Source organism: Gossypium hirsutum, chromosome D12, assembly GCF_007990345.1.
Source record: "Gossypium hirsutum isolate 1008001.06 chromosome D12, Gossypium_hirsutum_v2.1, whole genome shotgun sequence".
In the NCBI taxonomy this organism is placed as follows: domain Eukaryota; kingdom Viridiplantae; phylum Streptophyta; class Magnoliopsida; order Malvales; family Malvaceae; genus Gossypium; species Gossypium hirsutum.
This window is the reverse complement of record NC_053448.1, coordinates 42,743,411-42,763,615: the sequence shown is the minus strand read 5'-3', so window position 1 is coordinate 42,763,615 and position 20,205 is coordinate 42,743,411. Positions and strand designations below refer to the sequence as shown.

Sequence of the window (20,205 nt, the reverse complement as noted above, 5' to 3'; positions counted from 1 at the left end):
GTTACTTAAATCATTATCAATGACATCAAGTATAGAATTCGAACCTGAACATCTTCACATCACCCTTGATGAAAAACTTAAATTTCCTAAAGTTTAATACTAACTTAAAACCTAAACCATAGTTGGAGGATTAATTATGGTGAAAAAGGAGCAGAAAAGTTTGGCAGCATCCGTGAGTTCCTCCAAACTCTTCAACAAACCTAATGATAGTTGAAGAATTTGAAGGAACTCAAGGACGGAACCGAACATGAAAGTAGTTTCCGGCTATTAAACCCACAGCCGCGTTGGCTGTTGGGTTAATCTGGTTGAAAATCATGGGTTATATATAGATTTTAGATTTTGCACTTTTCCCAATCAGCTAGAATCCGATGATATCTCGGAGTCACATCAAAGGTACAAACAAGCGAATGTTTTTTTTTTTTTAAAGTTGAACTTGAAATGAACCTGGGTATGTTTTCAGGTCAAATTCGTTAATAACCCAAAAGAGATTCATTGAACTTGGACATGATAAGCAATGATGTGGTGCTTCACTCTCCTTTGTAATGGCTGGAACTTGTTGAATGGAGATGGAATATTCTTATCTTCTTCACACTCACAGGTGACAACTGTTTGCTGCTGCCATAAGGCTTAAATTGTCGAGTACGGAACAATTCTTTGTTTTGTTAAAAGCTGATGAAGGAAACGTGGGCATGGAAGAACATGCTTCCCCCGAGTAACCATGGTTTTTGTATAGGCTTTGTTTTAGATGGAAGTCAGAGAATAGAGAATTTTTTAAAGCCGACACGGTTCTTGTCAGAAATTCGTTGGCAGTAGGGGGCGGTTGCGTCTAGATATCAATCAGATCTCAAGTGGTTTCGCAAATTTTAAAATATAATTGAAATATTATTATTATATTAATTAAAATTTTTTGATAATTTTTAAAATTTTGAGAGCCCAATGCTAAAACATAGGGTCAAGGGGGTTAAGGCCCGTGCCTGTCACTGTTGGCTTTGTCTCTAGAGCTTGGGTTTGATGTGGATCATAGTTAAAATAAATGGATTAAATTTTAAGCATATGTGTATGGTAATTGTTGGCATCTTAACTATGAAGTGTTGAAAAAAATAGACGTGATATTAAAATTTAGGATTTTTTTTATTAAAAAAAGTGTTAATATAAATTTTAGTTTTTGAATTTGGTAACTAGGTTCATTTTGATACATATATATTTTTTAACTACTTTACTATCTAAATTTGACAGCCTTATCATTTTGCTCTTTAACTTTGCATTTCGTATGAAAGTATAGTTTTCTTTTTTAGATTTTCAAGTGATGACATGACACAATTTTAAAGTGTTATATCATCATATTGTTACAAAATCCATGTTCAAGTATCAAAGTGGAGCCAAGGTCATGTACCATAGCGAACTTAATTGTCAAGTCTAGGGGTCAAAATTTACATTAGCCTTTTTAAAAATGTCAAATACAAGTTATCTATGCATTAGGTATATATATGTTTAAAGTTTAACCCTAAACCCTAAACTAACATTTAATATCCAAGCTTTTACTACAAGGCCAACAAAAGAGCTTCATTGATAAAATATCAATACTTTGAGGACTTGGTTAGACTATTTAGAAGTATGAGGATTAGTTTAGAAAATAAATCATAATTTAAGAACATTTGATGCAATTAACCCATACATTAAAGTATAAACTTGAGAAATTATAGGAGTGATGAAACCAGAACATGGAATAGTTCAAAATGCTTAGAAAAGATATACACAACAAAAATTGAGCATAAATAAATTTTAGTTATTTTTTGGTGTAAATTTTAATTATTATTTGGTACAATATGTATGTTATTAATTAACCAAATTATATTACTTATTAAAATAGAGTTTTTTCTTCTAAAAAATAGTTTTTTAAAAGGTGAATAAATTTTATTTTTAGGGATAATGATAAATTTAGTCTTTAATATTTACATCTTTTGTTAATTTGGTTTTTTTTAGTTAAATTTGGCCTTAATCTTTTTTTTTTAAAAATTTAAATTTGATCATCAACATTTCAAAAAATGTTGAATTACTTTTTTTAGCGGAAATACTAACTAAAATATTAAAATTTTAAATATAGTAGTCTGCATAGCAATTCACGTATACTTCATGCTAATCTTTTTAAGTTTTTTAAGTTTTTTTTATTATTTGAAATTTAAATTTTTTGAATTTTTTATAATTTTTAAATTATTTATTGATGTGATATATAAGACAAATAGTATTGTATTAGTATGAAGTACATGTGAACTGTCATTCGAGTTGTCATGACAACATCATTAAAAAGATAGTGTTTTAGTCAACATTTTCGTAGGAAAAAACAAATTGACTCTTTTTTTATAGGTTAATAGTTAAATTTAGCTAAAAATGACCAAATTAACAAAAAAAATAAATATTGGGAACTAAATTTATCATTATGTTTTTTATTAACAAAAGAATTTATTACAAAGCACGGTCTTTACCAAAACTATTTACGGTCTTAATTAAAAAGTATACCAATAAGTATTGGGTGCAATGAATGGACATTACATTACTAAAGGGAGATTCAAGTTCGAACTTTCGAGACGATATTATTGGACATGGTAGCCACGAACTTCGAACATGGATGTAAAACAAACATGAAAACTAAAAAACTCTTAATAAAACATACAAAAATATGGAGGATTTGTAAATAAATACTAATAATTTTATTTAAACATAATTAAACATTAATCGCAACTATTATAAATAAATATTAATAACTTTGGATTTAAGATTTTAGGTTTAACGTCTAGGATCTTGAGTTTAGATTTTAGGGTTTTAGTATTTATTTATAATTAATTATATTTAAATTATGTTTAAATAAAGTTACTAGTATTGATTTATAGGCCCTCCACTATTTTTTGTTTTATTTAATGATGATGTGTCATGTTATTATTCAACAATAGTACATAGGACTTATGCACCAACAATACATCAAACCAATTAGTTTAATTCCATTTGATTCTACATGCAATTCATTTATTGTTTCAACGAGCTAGCGGAGGGATTTATTGAACATATGTAATTAGGGCTCAAATGATTTATAATTACAAGTTTCAACTTTTCGCCTATTAATTATAAACTCATTTAGTCACGAAGTTATTCCGCTATAGAATTTTGACTGAACTCTCCCCAATTACATATCATTACGAAAGCTACTCAATCAATGCGCGTCCAATGACCTTATTATAAGTGTGCTACCCTCATATGATATCATTAATCTCTTTGGTATAAATATGTTCTCCCAATACGATCTTATTTTATCTCATGGTAACCATTACATCTTCCTTCATGTAAAGTCAATTACTATCAAATAGTCATTCATCACAAAGACAAACAACCCGTGGTCACGTTTACTTTTCATCTATCATGTAATGCCAATGAAAGGATATCATTTACCCATTTCTTGGGCTATAAATTCCACCATTGTGAATAATGTTACATATTGCAGATGTAACACCTCAAATCCGGCTTCAACTATGACCAAATTTGGAAGGTTACATCAATACATTGAAATTTTACTTTCCAAAACGGGTCTCATTATGAAATCGAAAATTAATGTTTATAAAAACTGGTCACAATTTCTTGATAGAAATATTTGCAATTCTTAAAACGTTTATATGAATTTATTAATTATTAACTTTAAAAACCGAACTTTATGAAATCATAACACTTAAGTAAGTTGCTTCGTAAAACTTGTAATTTTGAATAAAACTTTGCAGCAGAAATTTCGGAGATAATATTTGTAAACCGTGATTTCGACATGTGAAAACATATAATTCTGCGGTTGTGCATATTCTAAAACTTACATTATTAGCTTTTGTAAAGCCTAATTTAAATTTTTGTATCGGAGAAAAATTTAAGTTTATTTGATTTTGAAAGCCCACCATTCATTTTTAATTAATAGAAATCATGCAAAAAAACTTTAACTAAGTAACAAAAACCTTTAGCCAAAATTAAATCCGAGAAATTAGTCCAAAAACCAAAAGTCTAGAAAATTCATTTATTAACAAAACTAACCATTTTATGCGAGAAATCAATCCGAGTTCCCAAACGCCACCTAACCCTAATTCTGTTGGTTACTTGAAATGGTGAAATGAAAAGGGGTGAGCTATAAAGCTCAGTGTGTAACTAAACTCAAATAGAGTCACAAATAACATAATAATCAGATCAAAACATTGCAGAGAAGTTCATCAAATTCAAATGGAAAAAATGTGCGTGAATGGCTATGACAATGCAGTATTTTCGAAAAACATAATGCAGATTTTTCAGTAAACTCCCTACCCAACTCCGCTACACACCAAAAAGATTTTTCTAGAACTCAGTCATCCAAAAGCATACCAACAGATAATTTTTGACATTGCCACCAGAGTTGCAGTTAAACTACTAGATCAGATATATGTGGTCAAGCCACCATATTGCAGCCAAGTTACTAGAACAGATATGTGCGGTCGGGCCACTATAATTGTAGCCAAACTTCCAGAATAGATATGTGGTTAAACCACCAAATAGTGTAGATAATTAAACTGCCATAACTTTCTCCTTACTATATTAACCCAACCCTATGCAATGTGACATGGCATGTATATACAGAATCAGAATAGTAAGAATGTAATTTCATACTTTACAGAACAAATATATCATATTTCGATATTTACAAATCAATTTAGTAAAAAAAACCACAATGTCACATGCTATGGGAATTTGAACAAAACGTACGTTATCAATACCCGTATATACTAAACTAATCAGAACATATCAATGGTGCTCACAAATTCACATATCAGAACCACATTGTAAGGAAACATACCTCAAGAAATAACACAGTCACATTAGTACAACAGTTTTCTTTAAACATACATCATACATATCATTTAACAAACCTACGGAATCACTGACCTCGAAACACACTTCAAAACAGGGCCCTAGCTAAAATTTACAGAAAATGGGCCACACGACCCAATTGGCCTAGCCTGTGTGGCCCACACGGCCTAGCTTACATCCATGTGGTCCACATGGCTCAAATAACCCAGCCTGTATGGCCTATACAGCCTGACACACGGCCGCGTGGCATTGATAGTGAATTTTTTGGCTTCGTGCCGTTTGCTATTTTTATGAGACCGTGCCACATACGTGATTGTAATGCGATGCCGACACAGCAACAATAATACCAATTCTCCAAAAAATTAGCAGTTAAATAGCAACTAGACTGCCAGCGATTAAGTATCTCGCAATTTTCACTGAAGTTTCGAAGCACATACGACCAGCGATGAAAACAAAGAATTGCCAATGTCACTATGAGGAATCAAGGTCTGGACGACACTAAAGAAAATAAACAAGGGAAGGTAACAAGATATTACCCACGTGAAATCAAGGAAAACTGATAGGAGAAGGAAAAACAAAAGAGAATCTGAATAAACATATTTTATAAAACTGATCAATAACTTCCATATAAAGTTTAAAAATTAAATCCTACAAATGTTAAATTTTAAAAAAGGAGACTAATTAAACTTAAAAGAAAATCGTTATAACAGGAGGGTTAATGATAGGCATAGAAGGCCCACGAAGTATCATGATGGCGAAATCAAAATATATTTACAAAAGACTTCGTAGTTTGCAGGTTATTCTTTAACATGAATAAGAAATATTTGCTGCCAAAAACTATGCTATCAACATAGGGACTGTTAACTCTCTGATAGCCAAGATTAGCCATCTCTTTAATTAGAATTGTAGACAACATAATAATCATTTTCAATATTTGAATAAAATGCTCACTTTGATTCTTTTACGAAACTACGAACTCGTTTAGATTATGTATAGAAGTAAGTTGTCTTTCTCGCAATGTAAACATTCTTATAATGCTACTTATCATCAGTTTGAACTTAGACAACCAATGAGCTAATATTTGCTTGTCACAATTTCATTATGCATGCAAAATATGAAAGACATAAATACAAAAGATATAACAGTGAAATGTGAAATTTATTTATTCATTGTTCAAATAAATAGAAAATAATTACATGTTTACTACAATATGGGCACATTCCCCAATAGTTTTACTCCGAGGGAAGGTTCAAGCATGTGCCAATTTGCAAGATGGACATAATAAGAGTGACATGGTAAGGATCCGCCATCCGATACACCGCAACTATAGTATTAGGAATGCTAGGCACTGGTTATGCTAGGAAATCCGTGGTGCCCCAACGATACACAAGGAGTGTAAAATTTTGCATTTCATCTCTTGTCTCCTGAGTTAGAGAATTTGAATATCATTATTGAATGAAATCTCACTAAGTTTATTTGAACTTATGTTAGAAATGTATGGTTGCAGGGTCAATGGTTGACTCGAGGATTGTGATAGGGGACAAAGTCAGACATAGCCAGGCCCATGTGCTTGGTGGTAGTTGTTCATGCATGTAGAGAGACACCCTTTAAGGTCACGCCACAGGAATTTATTTAGTATAATCGTAGTAAATTCATAAGTCTTATTATGCTGTAATAGTTGTTCGAGTCTCTTAAGATGGATTGGCGACACGAGCCTAGTACATGTATGGAATAGTAATTATTTCATTGTTTAAAATGAGATGTTATTCTTACTTATGAAAATTTAGTAACAGATAAGAGAACATAATATGGCTAAGGTTGTAAATAATTGGCTAGGAACTTATTAAGAAATAATGGGTAGTTGTCACATCCAGTACTCGGACTGAGTGATCGAGTCGGGTTTGGGGTGTTATAGGTGTTACCTACACAATACAACCAATAAAGAGCTTAGTTATGTAACATGATAACAGGAAGAAATAATTACCAGAAAGGCCATTACCAAGAATATCTTTGTCAGAAAAGGGTTTTCTGGCCTCCAATTAACAATCATCATGAAGTCGAGGAATGGTTTGATCAATTCCCAATGGCAATTTCCAATTACACAGGCAGGTTACATAATTTTATGATATAGAAATGGGGTCCACGACTACCCCTCACAGACACTTAGCAATCCCAGATTTATTGTATAAAGGGAAAGTATGGGATGCCAAGGGCACTTCCCCGTTGCTCTAGAAACCATCTGCTATATCCTTGGAAGTAAACTTGAAAACACCCTTCACTTTGAGGTAGTACTTGAAAACACTTCTCAAAATAATTTCAAGAGGAACCCTGAATATTCCCTTCTAATTCATTATTTTATGCTTACGAGAACCTCCAGGAACATCATAGTAAAACCATCTCTCAGTAGAAGGGTGTGTCCACTCGATAGGAAAAAATATAATCTCGAACTTTAGCTCCACGAGAATGTATTTGATATAGTCAACATACATAGTAACCTCATCACCATAAAATATGTTATTTGTATGATGGGCCAGTGTTCGAGGGAAAAACTCAAACAACCCAAGAGAATTCTCTTCATCTAGCTCCCGCAAAAAGTACATATAGCAAAATATTTGTTTAAAAGGATATAGGCCATTCTTATGATGCATAATGAAAAACCCAATAAGTAGCCACCAAGAGAGACTTTTCAACTACCCTGGTGCTACATTAAAGTCATATAGAACATCCCGGGCGAAGTTTGGGAGGGGAAGGGTAAAATCTGCTTCAAGCAAAAATAACGGAAGGAAGAACTCGGGCCTCCTGCTAGTAGATTTTGAGCCAAACACCTTGCTAAGATGATATGACCCTTCTAGAATGCTGAACTCATGCTTTTGATATTTTGTAAGTAACCCGTAGTACATTAGCAATTTTTTTATGTCTCGGTAGGTGGTAGAATATTGATAGCTAAAGTTCATTTCGGGCTCGTCACTCTTCCTCTCGAACTTTGTAGCACAAGCTTTATTAGATTTCGCCATACTGGGCTTCAGACTCTTCGCCACTACTTTCGATAGAGCACAGCCAGTGCAACTACTACTCATACCCTGACTTCTGCCAGATTGTTCATCTCTTTTAACCATTTTCCAACAAAATTGCAAGAAGTAGCTTTAACGATGACAAAAAGAATCACCTCAAAGTGAACTGAAGCAAACAAACTGCTAAAATGCAGAAAATTAACAAAAGCAAAAAGATCACCAACAACAGTTGTAGAGAGTTCAAACAAATAAGAGGCAAAGTAACCTCGAACAAGACAACCTTGAATATATATAGACCTATATTCCAAAACGCATTGTTTCGAAGGGCAACTAGCATCTATGGAGTCTGTCTCGTATTTTTTTATCAAACTAAAGTCAAAACAAAGGAGACATTGTGATGAGGAATCACGCGACGTCACAATGACGTGATGACGCTCAAAACAAAAGCAAAGCAGAGATGATGTCACAATAAGGAGCTTGGGACATCGTGACGAATTCCAAACTTAAAGAAGTTATGTATTAGAATCTCAGCAGGGTTAATTTTTCCAGTTAAACTCTGATTATTCTAGAGATATTCAAGTCTTTTTAGAACTCTAGTTTTAGCCTATTTAAAGGGCCATAAAAACCCTAAAATAGGGGGAAATAAAACAACATTAAAGAGAAAATTAAGAGAGAGTTTTGGAGAGCTTTAAGGGAATTTTGTGTTTTAGCTAGAGCGCTTTATATTCAAGGTTAGGGTTTGCTTTAAATTTCTCCATATTGTACTCTTCATTTGTTTGCTCATTACAGAAGTCTCATTTGCCTATGGTTTTTTTATCCTCTTGATTGGAGGAGTTTTTCCACGTAAATTTGTGTGCCAAATTTTCTCTATTACTTTTTTTCTTGTTGTCTATACGAGTTAATCCCAACGGCATCCAATAGCAACTCACCACTTGTCTCAAAAAGCTGTTGATCATCATTATCACCACTCCCTAGAAATGCAACCCTCAAAGTACATTTATGACAGAATATCAAACGTTTAGATATAACGTTCCATCATGAAATAAAGTCACCATTTGAAACAACAAGGAAAAAAGTTATCAGGTCGAAACGTCTCGAGGAAGGCCACTTTATAACCTTCCTCTCGACTCAAAAAGAGGGGAGATATTGTTATACCCTCATCCGTGACAAGACACGTGACAAGATTTGAAGGCACCTGGACAGTAAACCTACCCTCAACAAGCTGGGTAATCACCTGTAAGCTCACCCTCCCGAGAGGACGATTCGGACAATAGTTGGTTCAACCTTTATTGGAAACATGAAATTGTTTGGTCACCAAAAAATCACGTGTGCTCAACTGCTTTATCCCATCAGAGTTAGAATGAATGACAAGATCTATCCTATCACGGATATCATCGTCTCATTGAAGACATCCCTCCCACAAGCCCTATAATGATGGCTAAAAAGCAAGCACAACACGGTAATACCATATTACATGAGACCCTTTTCTATAAATACCCCCAAGAATAATGAAGAAAGGATTGACTCTTCAAGGATACCAAGTCTACCCTCTCTATACTTCTCCAACCCTCGGTGATAAAGGATGAGAAGGATGAACGCGAAAGCGGATCGTAAAGTTTGTCAAAGTCGCGGATTTGACTTAAGGCTCTAGACGTTCGGAAAGAAACTTAGATTTTGACACAAACTTGAAATGAAATCGAATCCAAGTCAAAAAAAACAATTAAAATAAATAACTAAAATAAAATAATAAATAAAATATTAGAATAATAAGGAGACGGATAAAGAAGATAAATGGAAAGATAGAACGTGACATGTAGAAGTCTTAAGAAGCCTTGGAAACATGAAGAATCCACAACCCCCTTCAAGCGGGTCTAATTTCCCCTCCAAGATAGAAATCTTGGCAAGAAAAAGTTTGAAGATGATCCCCATAATCTAAAAAGATTGTTAAAACTCTTCTAAAAAAACTCAAGAGAAATTTTTGAAAAGAAAAACCCAGAGAGAATTTATTAACTCAAAGAGAAATAGAATAATAATGAATTGTCTGAATTGTGTACAATGCAAAGGCCTATATATAGGATAGCTAAATAAATCTAAATAAAACTCTTAAGTATACTAGAACTCTAATTTAATATAAACAAGAAATAGTTTTAAACTAAACTTTCTTGTTAACATAAAACTCCTAAATAACTTAAAATCCTTAATAATTATAAAAAAATTCAGAATAAAATAATAAAATAATATATGATAAATACAATAGTGGACTCATATATAATAAAAATTAAGCCTAAAACCCAAACCCAATATGATTTGTTAAGCCCGAAACTCGTAATTCCCGTCATAATCCCATTCAGAAATTCTGCTCGCGCAGTCTTTACTAAAATGATTATAACTTGAGCTCCTGAACTTAAAATTAAGTGATTCAAAATGCGTTTCGAAGAAATAGATCTTCAAAAGCCATGAAGACATCTCAACTCAAAAATACCAGGATCCCATCCAAAAAGTTGTCGCAATTCTGCTGATTTCCCAAGCCTAAAAATTAGCAGTTTTAATGATTGGAATCTAATAAATTTCACTCATCCGTGCATGTATCACTTGGCCTTCAAACTCTCTCCATTTCTATTATCCATAAACTCCAGCTCTCCACCCTAACTGGGTGAATCGACCTTCTCAATAACTGTTCTCCTCTCTTCTTTACTCTCCCCTCGTTGAGGATTGTATCAACAGTATCATTGCCGCAAAGTTATATAAATCCCTTTCATTACACGTATATTTATCACTCTATAAAAATATTTTTGAATTAAGTAGAAAATCAAAAAATAATTTGCAACACACAAAGAAATACACCCCCCACTGCCTAAGCTTTCAATAAGCTTATTATCCTTAATGTGACAACGTATAATAATATTCTCTACAAAAACAATATACGTTATCTTTACATTAGAATATTAATCCGTCACCGCAATATCAGATTTCGAAATGCTTTTTTCCCCTATAGGCATATTCAAATCTGAACCATATTTTGAGCACCTAGCAAAAGCTTAAGCAAAACAAGGTTGAAGATGACAAAATTTTAATGAGCTCGGCTAGTTTGTTGAAAAAGTGGTACAAGACTGAGGAAGCTGAGGTGATCCAGGGAGAGCTTGGCTTGTTGTACTATTGTTTCCGTTGTTGCTTGGCGGCAGTGGTGGTGGTGGTGATCCCATAAACGTCGAAATAGCAGCAGCCAACACCGCAGTGAAATTCGGGTCAGAAGCGATGGCTGCCGTGACAGTTTCCACCATAGAAGCAGTATGTTGTTGCTGTTGTTGCCCTATCTGCATTGCCGGCAATGCGGATAGCTTGGGGTAACCATGCAAAGGTAACGGAAACGTAGACGGAGAAGGCGGGGGACGTATGAATGGGACGGGGTTTGGGCCCTGAGTTAAGTCGAGGGTTATGGTGGGAAACGGCGGCGAGGCAGATAGAGTGGCCATTGTCGCGTAAGGCAAGGAGCTGTGGAAATAGCCAGAATTTGGTTGGCCATCATTACTTGTGGTCGAACCAGATAACACCATGGCTGCGGCAGCGCAGGTAGTTTTGGCCATTGCTGTGGCTGCCGGTGGTAGATGGTGGTTGTGGTTTCCTTCATATGTTGTTATGAGAATGCTTTTATCCTCAGCACATCTTTGCACCTGTTAGAAAATGTATTTAAATCTCAATAAAGAAATAATAAATCAAAATTTTGTTTTATTATTGACCAAATTATTGTCAAAAATCTTATGAGAATGCTTTTATCGACTGCCATTGATAAACTCTTCAAAGGCCTCCTTGCAAGCAAGTAAATTTAATTAGGTGATGAAAATGAGATACGATGAATATGGAAAATGTTTATGATATTGTCTTCATATTTGAAGAACCCTAAATCTCTAAATCAAGAGGTAAATAATAAGTGTTGCTTTTATTCATTGCGGAGAATTGTGGTGTATTGATAGTGCAGTTCAAATACAATCTCTTTTAAATACGATTGATAACCTCCAATAAAAATTACTATATGGAATTTTTTTTGACAAAAAGTGTAAAAAATAATAAGTAAATTAATACGAGAATAAATTACATTTATTTTATTTTATTTTATTTTATTTTATGATTATATTATCTTTTTATCAAACAAACTCAGTATTTAATTTTAGGGTAAACTATACAAATGGACACCACCCAATTATGCTCACGTTTATGTTTTGGTTACCTAACTTTAAAATTTTTTAATTTAGGGACTAATGTTTTAATTCATTCCTGGTCCCCCACTATTAAATCGATAGCAAAAATTATTTTTCTAACTGATATAACACATTTAGTCCTTAATACTTATTCTTTCCATATCTATTAATTGTTTTATTTATGGTTGACATAACCCAGTTTGGTACACAACCCGTTTTGTTTATATTTGTAAGAAGTTAGTGTTAGAAATTAACTAAACACCATTAAGAATAATAGAAAATACAAATTTTAAAAATATAATATATAACAAAATTATATAAATAATTTAATATTTGAAAAAAAATAGATTTTCACTCTAGCTAGCATAATTTTAGTTTTTAATTAATTTGATTTCACACTAAATCAAATTATTAGTGATACATATTGCTTATTGTGGATTTAAAATTAAAAACAAATAATTAAAAATAAATAGAACAAATAATAATCTCTTAATCGGTTTATAAAATTAAAAAATTTATTGTCAATGTAACAAAAGGAAATTCGATTAATTTTTTCACATTTTTTTCTTATGAAGAGTTAAATGTTTATAGGTTTTTTTTCTTATATAATTATTGATTGAACAATTGAATTTTTCAAAGCCATATTGTTTAACTCTGGTTTTAATTTTCAATTTCAAGAACCAATTTCGAGGACTATTTCTATGTACTTTGAAGAAAATATCATATTGTTAACAATAAGAATAAATCTAAAGTGTTCTTTTTTTTAAGGTTTTTCTATTTTCTTTAGCCAAAATTTTATCAATCAAAGGGTTATAAAATATTATATTTAAAAGAAAGCTAATGAAAAAAAAAAGGAAATAAAGTTTCAAGCTAAACTTATAGGTATTAGGAAGTGGCTTAGAAAACGGCTCGTTAATTGAGACAAGTTTTTTTTTCTTTTTTGGGTTTTAGAAATTTATAGATGTAAAATGCCTCTATTTTAATAACGAAAAGCTTTGATTAAGAAGTATGAGGACCAAATTGATATATGCAAGTATTGAAGACTAAATGTGTTATTATACCATTTAGAAAAAGGCTTTCCGTTATCAACTTAATGGCGGGTGACCAAAACAAAGAATGGATTCAAACATTAGTGCTTAAATTGAAAAGTTTTAAAGTTGGGTGACCAAAATAAGAACGCAAGCTTAGTCGCGTGACCATTTGTATACTTTACGCTTAATTTTAAGTAATGTGCCAAACATATTTTATAATTTAAATTCAACACTTAATTTTTCAGTTTATCAAACATAGCCTGAGGTGAAAAAAGGTTAGGGACTAAATTGAGAAAATTGTCAAATTTAGAGACTAAATGTTGCTTTATCCTTAAAGTAGAGACTTGGACGTACCTGCTTACGTACTGGGCAGCCAACAGCCATAGTGCAACGGTAGTAAGCGCGTGGACAAGGGTTACCCTTCGCCATCTTTTGACCATATTTCCTCCATTGACACCCATCAATTATCTGCACCAAAAAGGAAAACAGAAAACCTAAGACCCGCCATTTCCATGCATACATACAGACATACATTCTCTTATTGATGTGTACAATATTAATTAGTTACCATGGGAGCTTCTGATCTTGCCCTAACCGACACCCTGGCCTTTTTTAAAGCTACTTCAGGGACTTGTTCTTCTTCCTTCTTTGGCTCATCCACCATTGGACTACTCTTTGGCGAAGTACCCCAGCTCTGTTGACACGTTTGATCGATTACATCTTCGACAAAGACGTGCTTCCCTTGAATCTGAACCGTCCGATGATGGTCGTCGTTGCCGTCCTTTGACACGACATCCATGGTGGAGGTGGTGGCGTTGGCTGGGGAAGAGGCTGACAGTTCTGTCCTCTTGTCGTCAGTTGCCGATGGCTCGTTCACATCTAATGTAGTCGATGGTCGTCGTGGGTCCATGGATTGTTGGATTGACATTATGGGATGACTCGACATGCCTTTCACTCCTCCTTCCTTGTTCACCTGTTTCAGTACCAAACTCTTATTAAACCTTAATCATGATGATGTTTGGAATTAGTACCTAAGCTTGTCAAATTTTTTCAATTTTGGACTATGTGATAAGTGTAACGTCATTTCCTAAAAAAAATTATATTTTTATAAAAAATTTAAAATATGTCATAAATCTTTCTACTCTTCACAAATTTGATTTAGTCCTTATATTTTTAATTTTAGGTTCTACTTTTCGGATTTCAACATTTAGGTCTAACGATTAATATTATTATTATTGGTTATATTTGTTGGTGTTATATTTTCAAGTTCCTAGAAAATTGATAAGTGGAAGGACTAAATTCCTAGAAATAATGTCGTACAATATCAGAGTGTCACATCAACAGAGATCAAAATTGATAAAATTTGCCAAGTTTAAGGACTAATATGGACCAAAAGAAAGTTTAAGGACCAAATTGAAAAAAGTTACCAAATTTAGGACCAAAAGTTACTTTATCCCTTTCTATTAATGAGAGAAGAAAAATATTGCCTTGTTTTCCTTTTTGAGCCAATCATCCATCACTACCTCTAAATATATCAAAATAAAACATTAAGTCACGCTTGCTGCATACCATTAAACCCTACTAAAGGTCAAGTGGTAAGATCTTGAGTTTGAAAAAAATAACACCGGAAAGCTTCATTATTTAAGAGTCTGACTCTACTTAAAAATAACCGAAACCCTAATAATTAAGATCATGAGCTTCATTTTTTTGTACTAGATTTGGGGAGTTGGAAATAAAGCTATATAGGCAAGTGGTTGAGCTATCGCCACATATTCTATATACTAGTTTCTACTCTGTGTAGCACATGGAAGATTTGAAGATAGAATTGTTTATGAATTTAATGAAAAAATTTAAGAACAACAAAGTATTATGGAGTAATTTATATTAATAGTTGGATTGTAAATTAATTGCTGTGTATTAATTCAAAAAGTATATTAATCCTCTTCGTTAAGAATTAACGAATTTTAATTGTTTGTATGGTTAAAAATTGACTTTTACGAGTAGAACTCTAATATAAATAAGAGAAATCAAAAGGAGCACATTGCACGTTAACCAAATTTTCTTTTAATACCACGTGAAGGAGAAACACCTAGGAAGATGATGAAGATAATATTTGAAAACAAATTTCATGGGTTTTGGTTTTTGGTCACCTGTTGTTTATTAATTGCAAGTAGAGCCTGTTTTTGTACCGCCATGAATAGTTGACCTTGTAGTTCATTGTAGTTTCTTGTAATATGATCCAACATGCTCTTCAGTCTTCGATTCTCTTCCTGTAACCTTTCTAATTCGATTTTAAGAACACTCATCTGTTACAAAAAAAAACCCAATCCTCCATTAACAAAGCTTAAACTCAGTAACTTAAAAAAAAATGAAAATGAAAACACTTACTTCAGTGTTGGATTTCTTATCACTAGCCGTCCTTGAACTGACAAGATTTAATCCAGTCTGAAAACAAATATATTTTTAGTAAATTACTGTTAAATTTCCATATATAGAGAGAGATGGGATAGTAATTCAAAACCTTACGTTAACATCAAATGAAGAAGATGAAGCATTAGTATTAATCTTGCTGTCTTGATGATGATCAGTAGAAAAGAAATCCATTTCCATGATGTGGGGCTTGACCTTGACATGATCATCGCTAGAATCATCATGGATTCGGTCGGATGCGGCGGATCTACGGCGGAGAAGGTCGTCGGAGTGAAAGAACGGCAAAGGGTGGTGCTTTTCCATGAGTAAACGAGAAATTTAAAAGATTACTAGAGAAATAAGAGGGGGGAGGGGGTAATATGTAGGTTTTTTTTTTTGAAGCTTTTCAATAAAGAGAGAAAGGAGGAGTATAAAAGAGTAAGCGTGGACCAGCCGTTTTTTTTACTTGCGGGAGATATGACGTGGCAGTTGTTAAAGAGGGGCTACGTGGCGAGTTCTGGGCGAGGTAGGACGGAGAAAGGAGTTAAAACGGTGGGGGACGAAATTTGAGAGAGACAGAACCGCGTTAAATGGAAGAAAAAAGAATCGAGATATTGAAAATTGATGAAGATTTTATAAATTAGAAAATCGAGGTTATTCTGAATTTTATTTTTGTTATTTTAAATATTTATGATATAAAAAATAAATATTTTATATTTAAATAATAAAAATAATATTAAAATATTATATAGGGAGTTTTTTTAAAAAGAATGAAATCTTTTAATTATTTTATCAAATATTTTTAAATCAGAAAATAAAGTTAAAAATTCAAAAGAACGGGTGAGAAAAGATAGGGTACGAGCAGTCCACGAGGGAGACGTTGTACTAAGGTCAACACAGTTGACGGCACGGCTTTATCTGAATCTGACGGTTGTTAGGGATAGACCAGCTAGGTGAGAATACCTAATCCCACTGAGAGCCAGGCAAGGTCCTCACGTCATACTCTTTTTTAATCAGTCCACGGCTCTTGGAAAGATCCCCTCGTCGGCTCCCCCGCTCATCTGGCTCGGCTGAGCCCAAATACCTCCTAACAATTTACATTGGACCAAATATTTTCAAAATTATTCAAAACACGGTCATCAAATCGTAAACACGTTAGATTTAAATTGTTTGTGAAGTATACATATATATGTGTTTATAATTTAATCAATAGATTTTAAATGTGTTTCATGTTAGATTGGAGTTGGCATTTATATTTGATTAATTATTATGTTGAAAGATCTTATTTAGAATTTGAGTATGTGTGTTGCAATTAACCTACTTAGAAATCTATATAAATAAGGATTATTATTCTAGATATTGCTAGTGGAGTAAAAACAAATTTTACAGAGTTCAGAATGATGCCATTTTTTTCAATATAGTAAAATAATAAAATAAATGTTAGTATTTGGTACAATCGCAGTATATTTCTTTTATTCAACAAGCAGTTTTAAAAATTACCACATGTTTTTTTTAAAAATATTTAGTTTTTTTTTAATATTTTACTATACTCCTATAGAATATTTGTCAACCCCTAACTCTACTTGTGGAGTCTAAAAACTCCACTATTAAATATTTTTCCCATAAAATAATTAAAACTAAAACTTAAGCTTGTGGAATAATTATCATATAAATAATCATGTTTTCACATATATTTTCCTCTTGCACGAATAAATTTTATTTTATTTATCAATATGTGAATATAAACAATTATTGGTGTTATACTATATATCGATAATGGTAGTAGAAATAATCGCAAAGTAATAAGAAAGAAAAATAGGAACACACAGATTTTAATGGAAAACTCTTATCAGGAAAAAAACCATGGGTAGAGGAGAAAAAATTCACTAATATTGAAAAACAACAATACAAGATGTTTTCTGCTACACAGGTTTTAAGGGTTAAACAACCTTTTTATAATCAATGTCTAATAGAAAAAGTATAGTCCTATATGGATTCAACTTGTACGGCAAGGTCCATACCGCAGGGCGGAGGTCGAGTTTAGTGGTGGATTGGGATCTGTGGTAAGTTACGGCCTCGGTCCTTCACCCCTACTGGTCCCCAATTTTGCCTCTCTATTTTATTTTTTTTAACAAGTGAGTTACACCTCGAATTTTCAGGTTGGAATTCGGGTTACACAACTCTAACAATCAGTAATTTATTTTTTAATACGACAATAAGAAAATTTTATAATTTAATTTTACACGTATATTTAAGAGAATATCATCATCACGGATATGAGTATATAAATACGAAGAAAGATATATTCAGGGTCGACTGAGTCTTAACTTGGCTAATAACAGTATTATTGATAGTACAAGAGGTATGAATATATAAATACGAAGAAAGATATATTCAGGGTCGACCAAGTCTTAACTTGGCTAATAATGGTAGTACAAGAGAACGTGAGTTTGAGCGCGAGATTATTGAGAGGTTATGAATAATTTTAGAGATTATAAAACAATATGTTCAAGGAAACTTAATTTTAATTAGTTCCATTCAATTAATGAGGTTGATGAAATCCCAAATATAAAATATGGTTTTCTTTTTCGGAGATTTTTTTTGAGTGATTTAATTCAATTAAATTAAGAAAAAAAAACTCTTTCATTATTATTATCCACAATACTAAAATTGGAGAAATTGAATTAGAGACATGAGAGTGTTTTTTCTACACCATGAATTGCGATGTTGAGTTATTGATTGCTCATTGCCTTAGGCATATCTATCAACTTGAGAAGCAAGCAATAACCACAAAAGGAACCGCACTTTCCATGCAATTATGTTAACAAATTGCGGGAGTCAAGGGCTAATCGCCCTTACAACCATACCTAGCTACCAAAACTATTTTGTGTAACAATCTTGATGGTGAGAGATAAAGAAAAAGAAAATTAAACTTAGTTGAATTGGAATTATTGTAATGACTTTCGAAACATAATCACATTTAGCAGAAACTTTTGACTTTACTTGCTCACCCTTGATTTCAATGGAAGACCAAATTATTATATCTACATACACATATATGTACAAAATTGGTTGACTTTGTGACCCTTATACAAGGTAATAAAACGAGATAATGATAAATATTGTCGAATTTGTTATTGTTTCATTGTTGACAAGTTTTATATCGTCACTCATCTCTGTTAAAATTTAAATTTTATGGATATTGAGTGTATACATAATCATGAATCATCCTGTTTCAACTTATTTTATATTTACTTGTTGTATTCAATAATTTAGGTGTGAAATTCACGTAGAAGAATAATTTACGAATATTTGATTTAAATATTTTTCGGGTTTATTATATAATATATATTTTAAATATTAGAATGGGGCTAGCCCCATCCTACTTCGTCATAATTGTTTGAATATAAATATAATAATGATCAAGTAATTTAATTTCTCAAGTCTTTCTTTTTTTTCTTTAAATTTCATATATAATAAATATTTTACATATTTCTTGACAAGTTCAATGAAAAAGGAAACGTGGTAAGAAGTAGTATATACATATATTATTTTTATTCAAATATATTATATATAGAATCTTTTGCTTTTATTTCAAATCATGCCATCACTCAATGTACTAACTCTAACTTATCATTGATGAGATGAGATTAAATTATTAAGGAATTGAAAACTAATTGTTGTATTGGAATTCAAAGTAGTGGTACTATTTTTATATATTCAAAAAGAGATGTTGAATGATATAACTTATGGTTAAATATCAAAAATTATATATCAACATTTAGTTTAATATGTAATATGATACATAAATTTGGATATGGTGTAATTATATAAATGAAATTGTAGAAACTAACGTCGATAATGATAATATAGAACAATCGCAAAGCAAAAAGAAAGAAAAATAAAAACACACAGATTTTACGTGGAAATCCTTTCGGAAAAAACCACGGGTAGAGGAGAAGAAAATTCACTAATGTCGAATTCGAATGATGCTAGAGGAGTTTAGATTATATCTATTTATAGGTTGAAAAACCTTATTCTAATCAATGTCAAATAGATGATGTATAGTAAGGTCGAAAACCTTATTCTAATCAATGTAAAATAAAAGAAGTATAGTTCTATATGGATTTTACTTTTTATTTTATTTTAATCTCCACCTTGATACAAATTCTCAACGAACAAGTTCTTCACTACGAACTCTCAATGAACAAGTTTTCCGCCTCTTCCACAAAATCCCTTAAGGGGTGTTCTTCAAAAATAACACCAACCAAGTTCATGCAATGCTCAAACTTGGTTTATAGGAAGTGACTTAGTCATCATATCTACAAGATTTTCATGAGTACTAACTTTGTTCACAACAATACCTCCATGAGTAATAATATCACTCAAAAATGATACCGAACATCAATGTGCTTTGTTCTCTCATGAAACATTTGATCTTTCATCAGGAAGATGACACTCTGACTATCACAAAACATTGTGCTGATCTGAAGGTCTTTACTGAGTTCACTAAAGAGTCCCTTTAACCAAATAGCTTCTTTACAAACCTCAGTAATCGCCATGTACTCAGCTTCAGTAGTAGACAAAGCGACTGTAGTTTGCAAAGTGGTTTTCCAACTGATTGCACAACCCCCAATAGTAAAGACATACCCTGTGAGAGATCTTCTTTTATCAAAGTCTCCAGCAAAATCA

The 20,205-nt window shown here is 32.3% G+C and overlaps 1 protein-coding gene across 1 annotated transcript; it reads right to left on the bottom strand.

Annotated features, from left to right (window-relative positions):
- Positions 1–10,954: 10,954 nt before the first annotated feature.
- On the bottom strand, positions 10,955–15,842 carry LOC107945981 (probable WRKY transcription factor 47). Its single transcript, NM_001327500.1, is given in 6 exon segments — positions 10,955–11,548; positions 13,459–13,572; positions 13,673–14,077; positions 15,255–15,410; positions 15,493–15,549; positions 15,631–15,842. Coding segments are annotated over 6 exon segments (1,527 nt in total). The 5' UTR covers positions 15,838–15,842; the 3' UTR covers positions 10,955–10,960.
- Between the last annotated feature and the right edge of the window lie 4,363 nt (positions 15,843–20,205).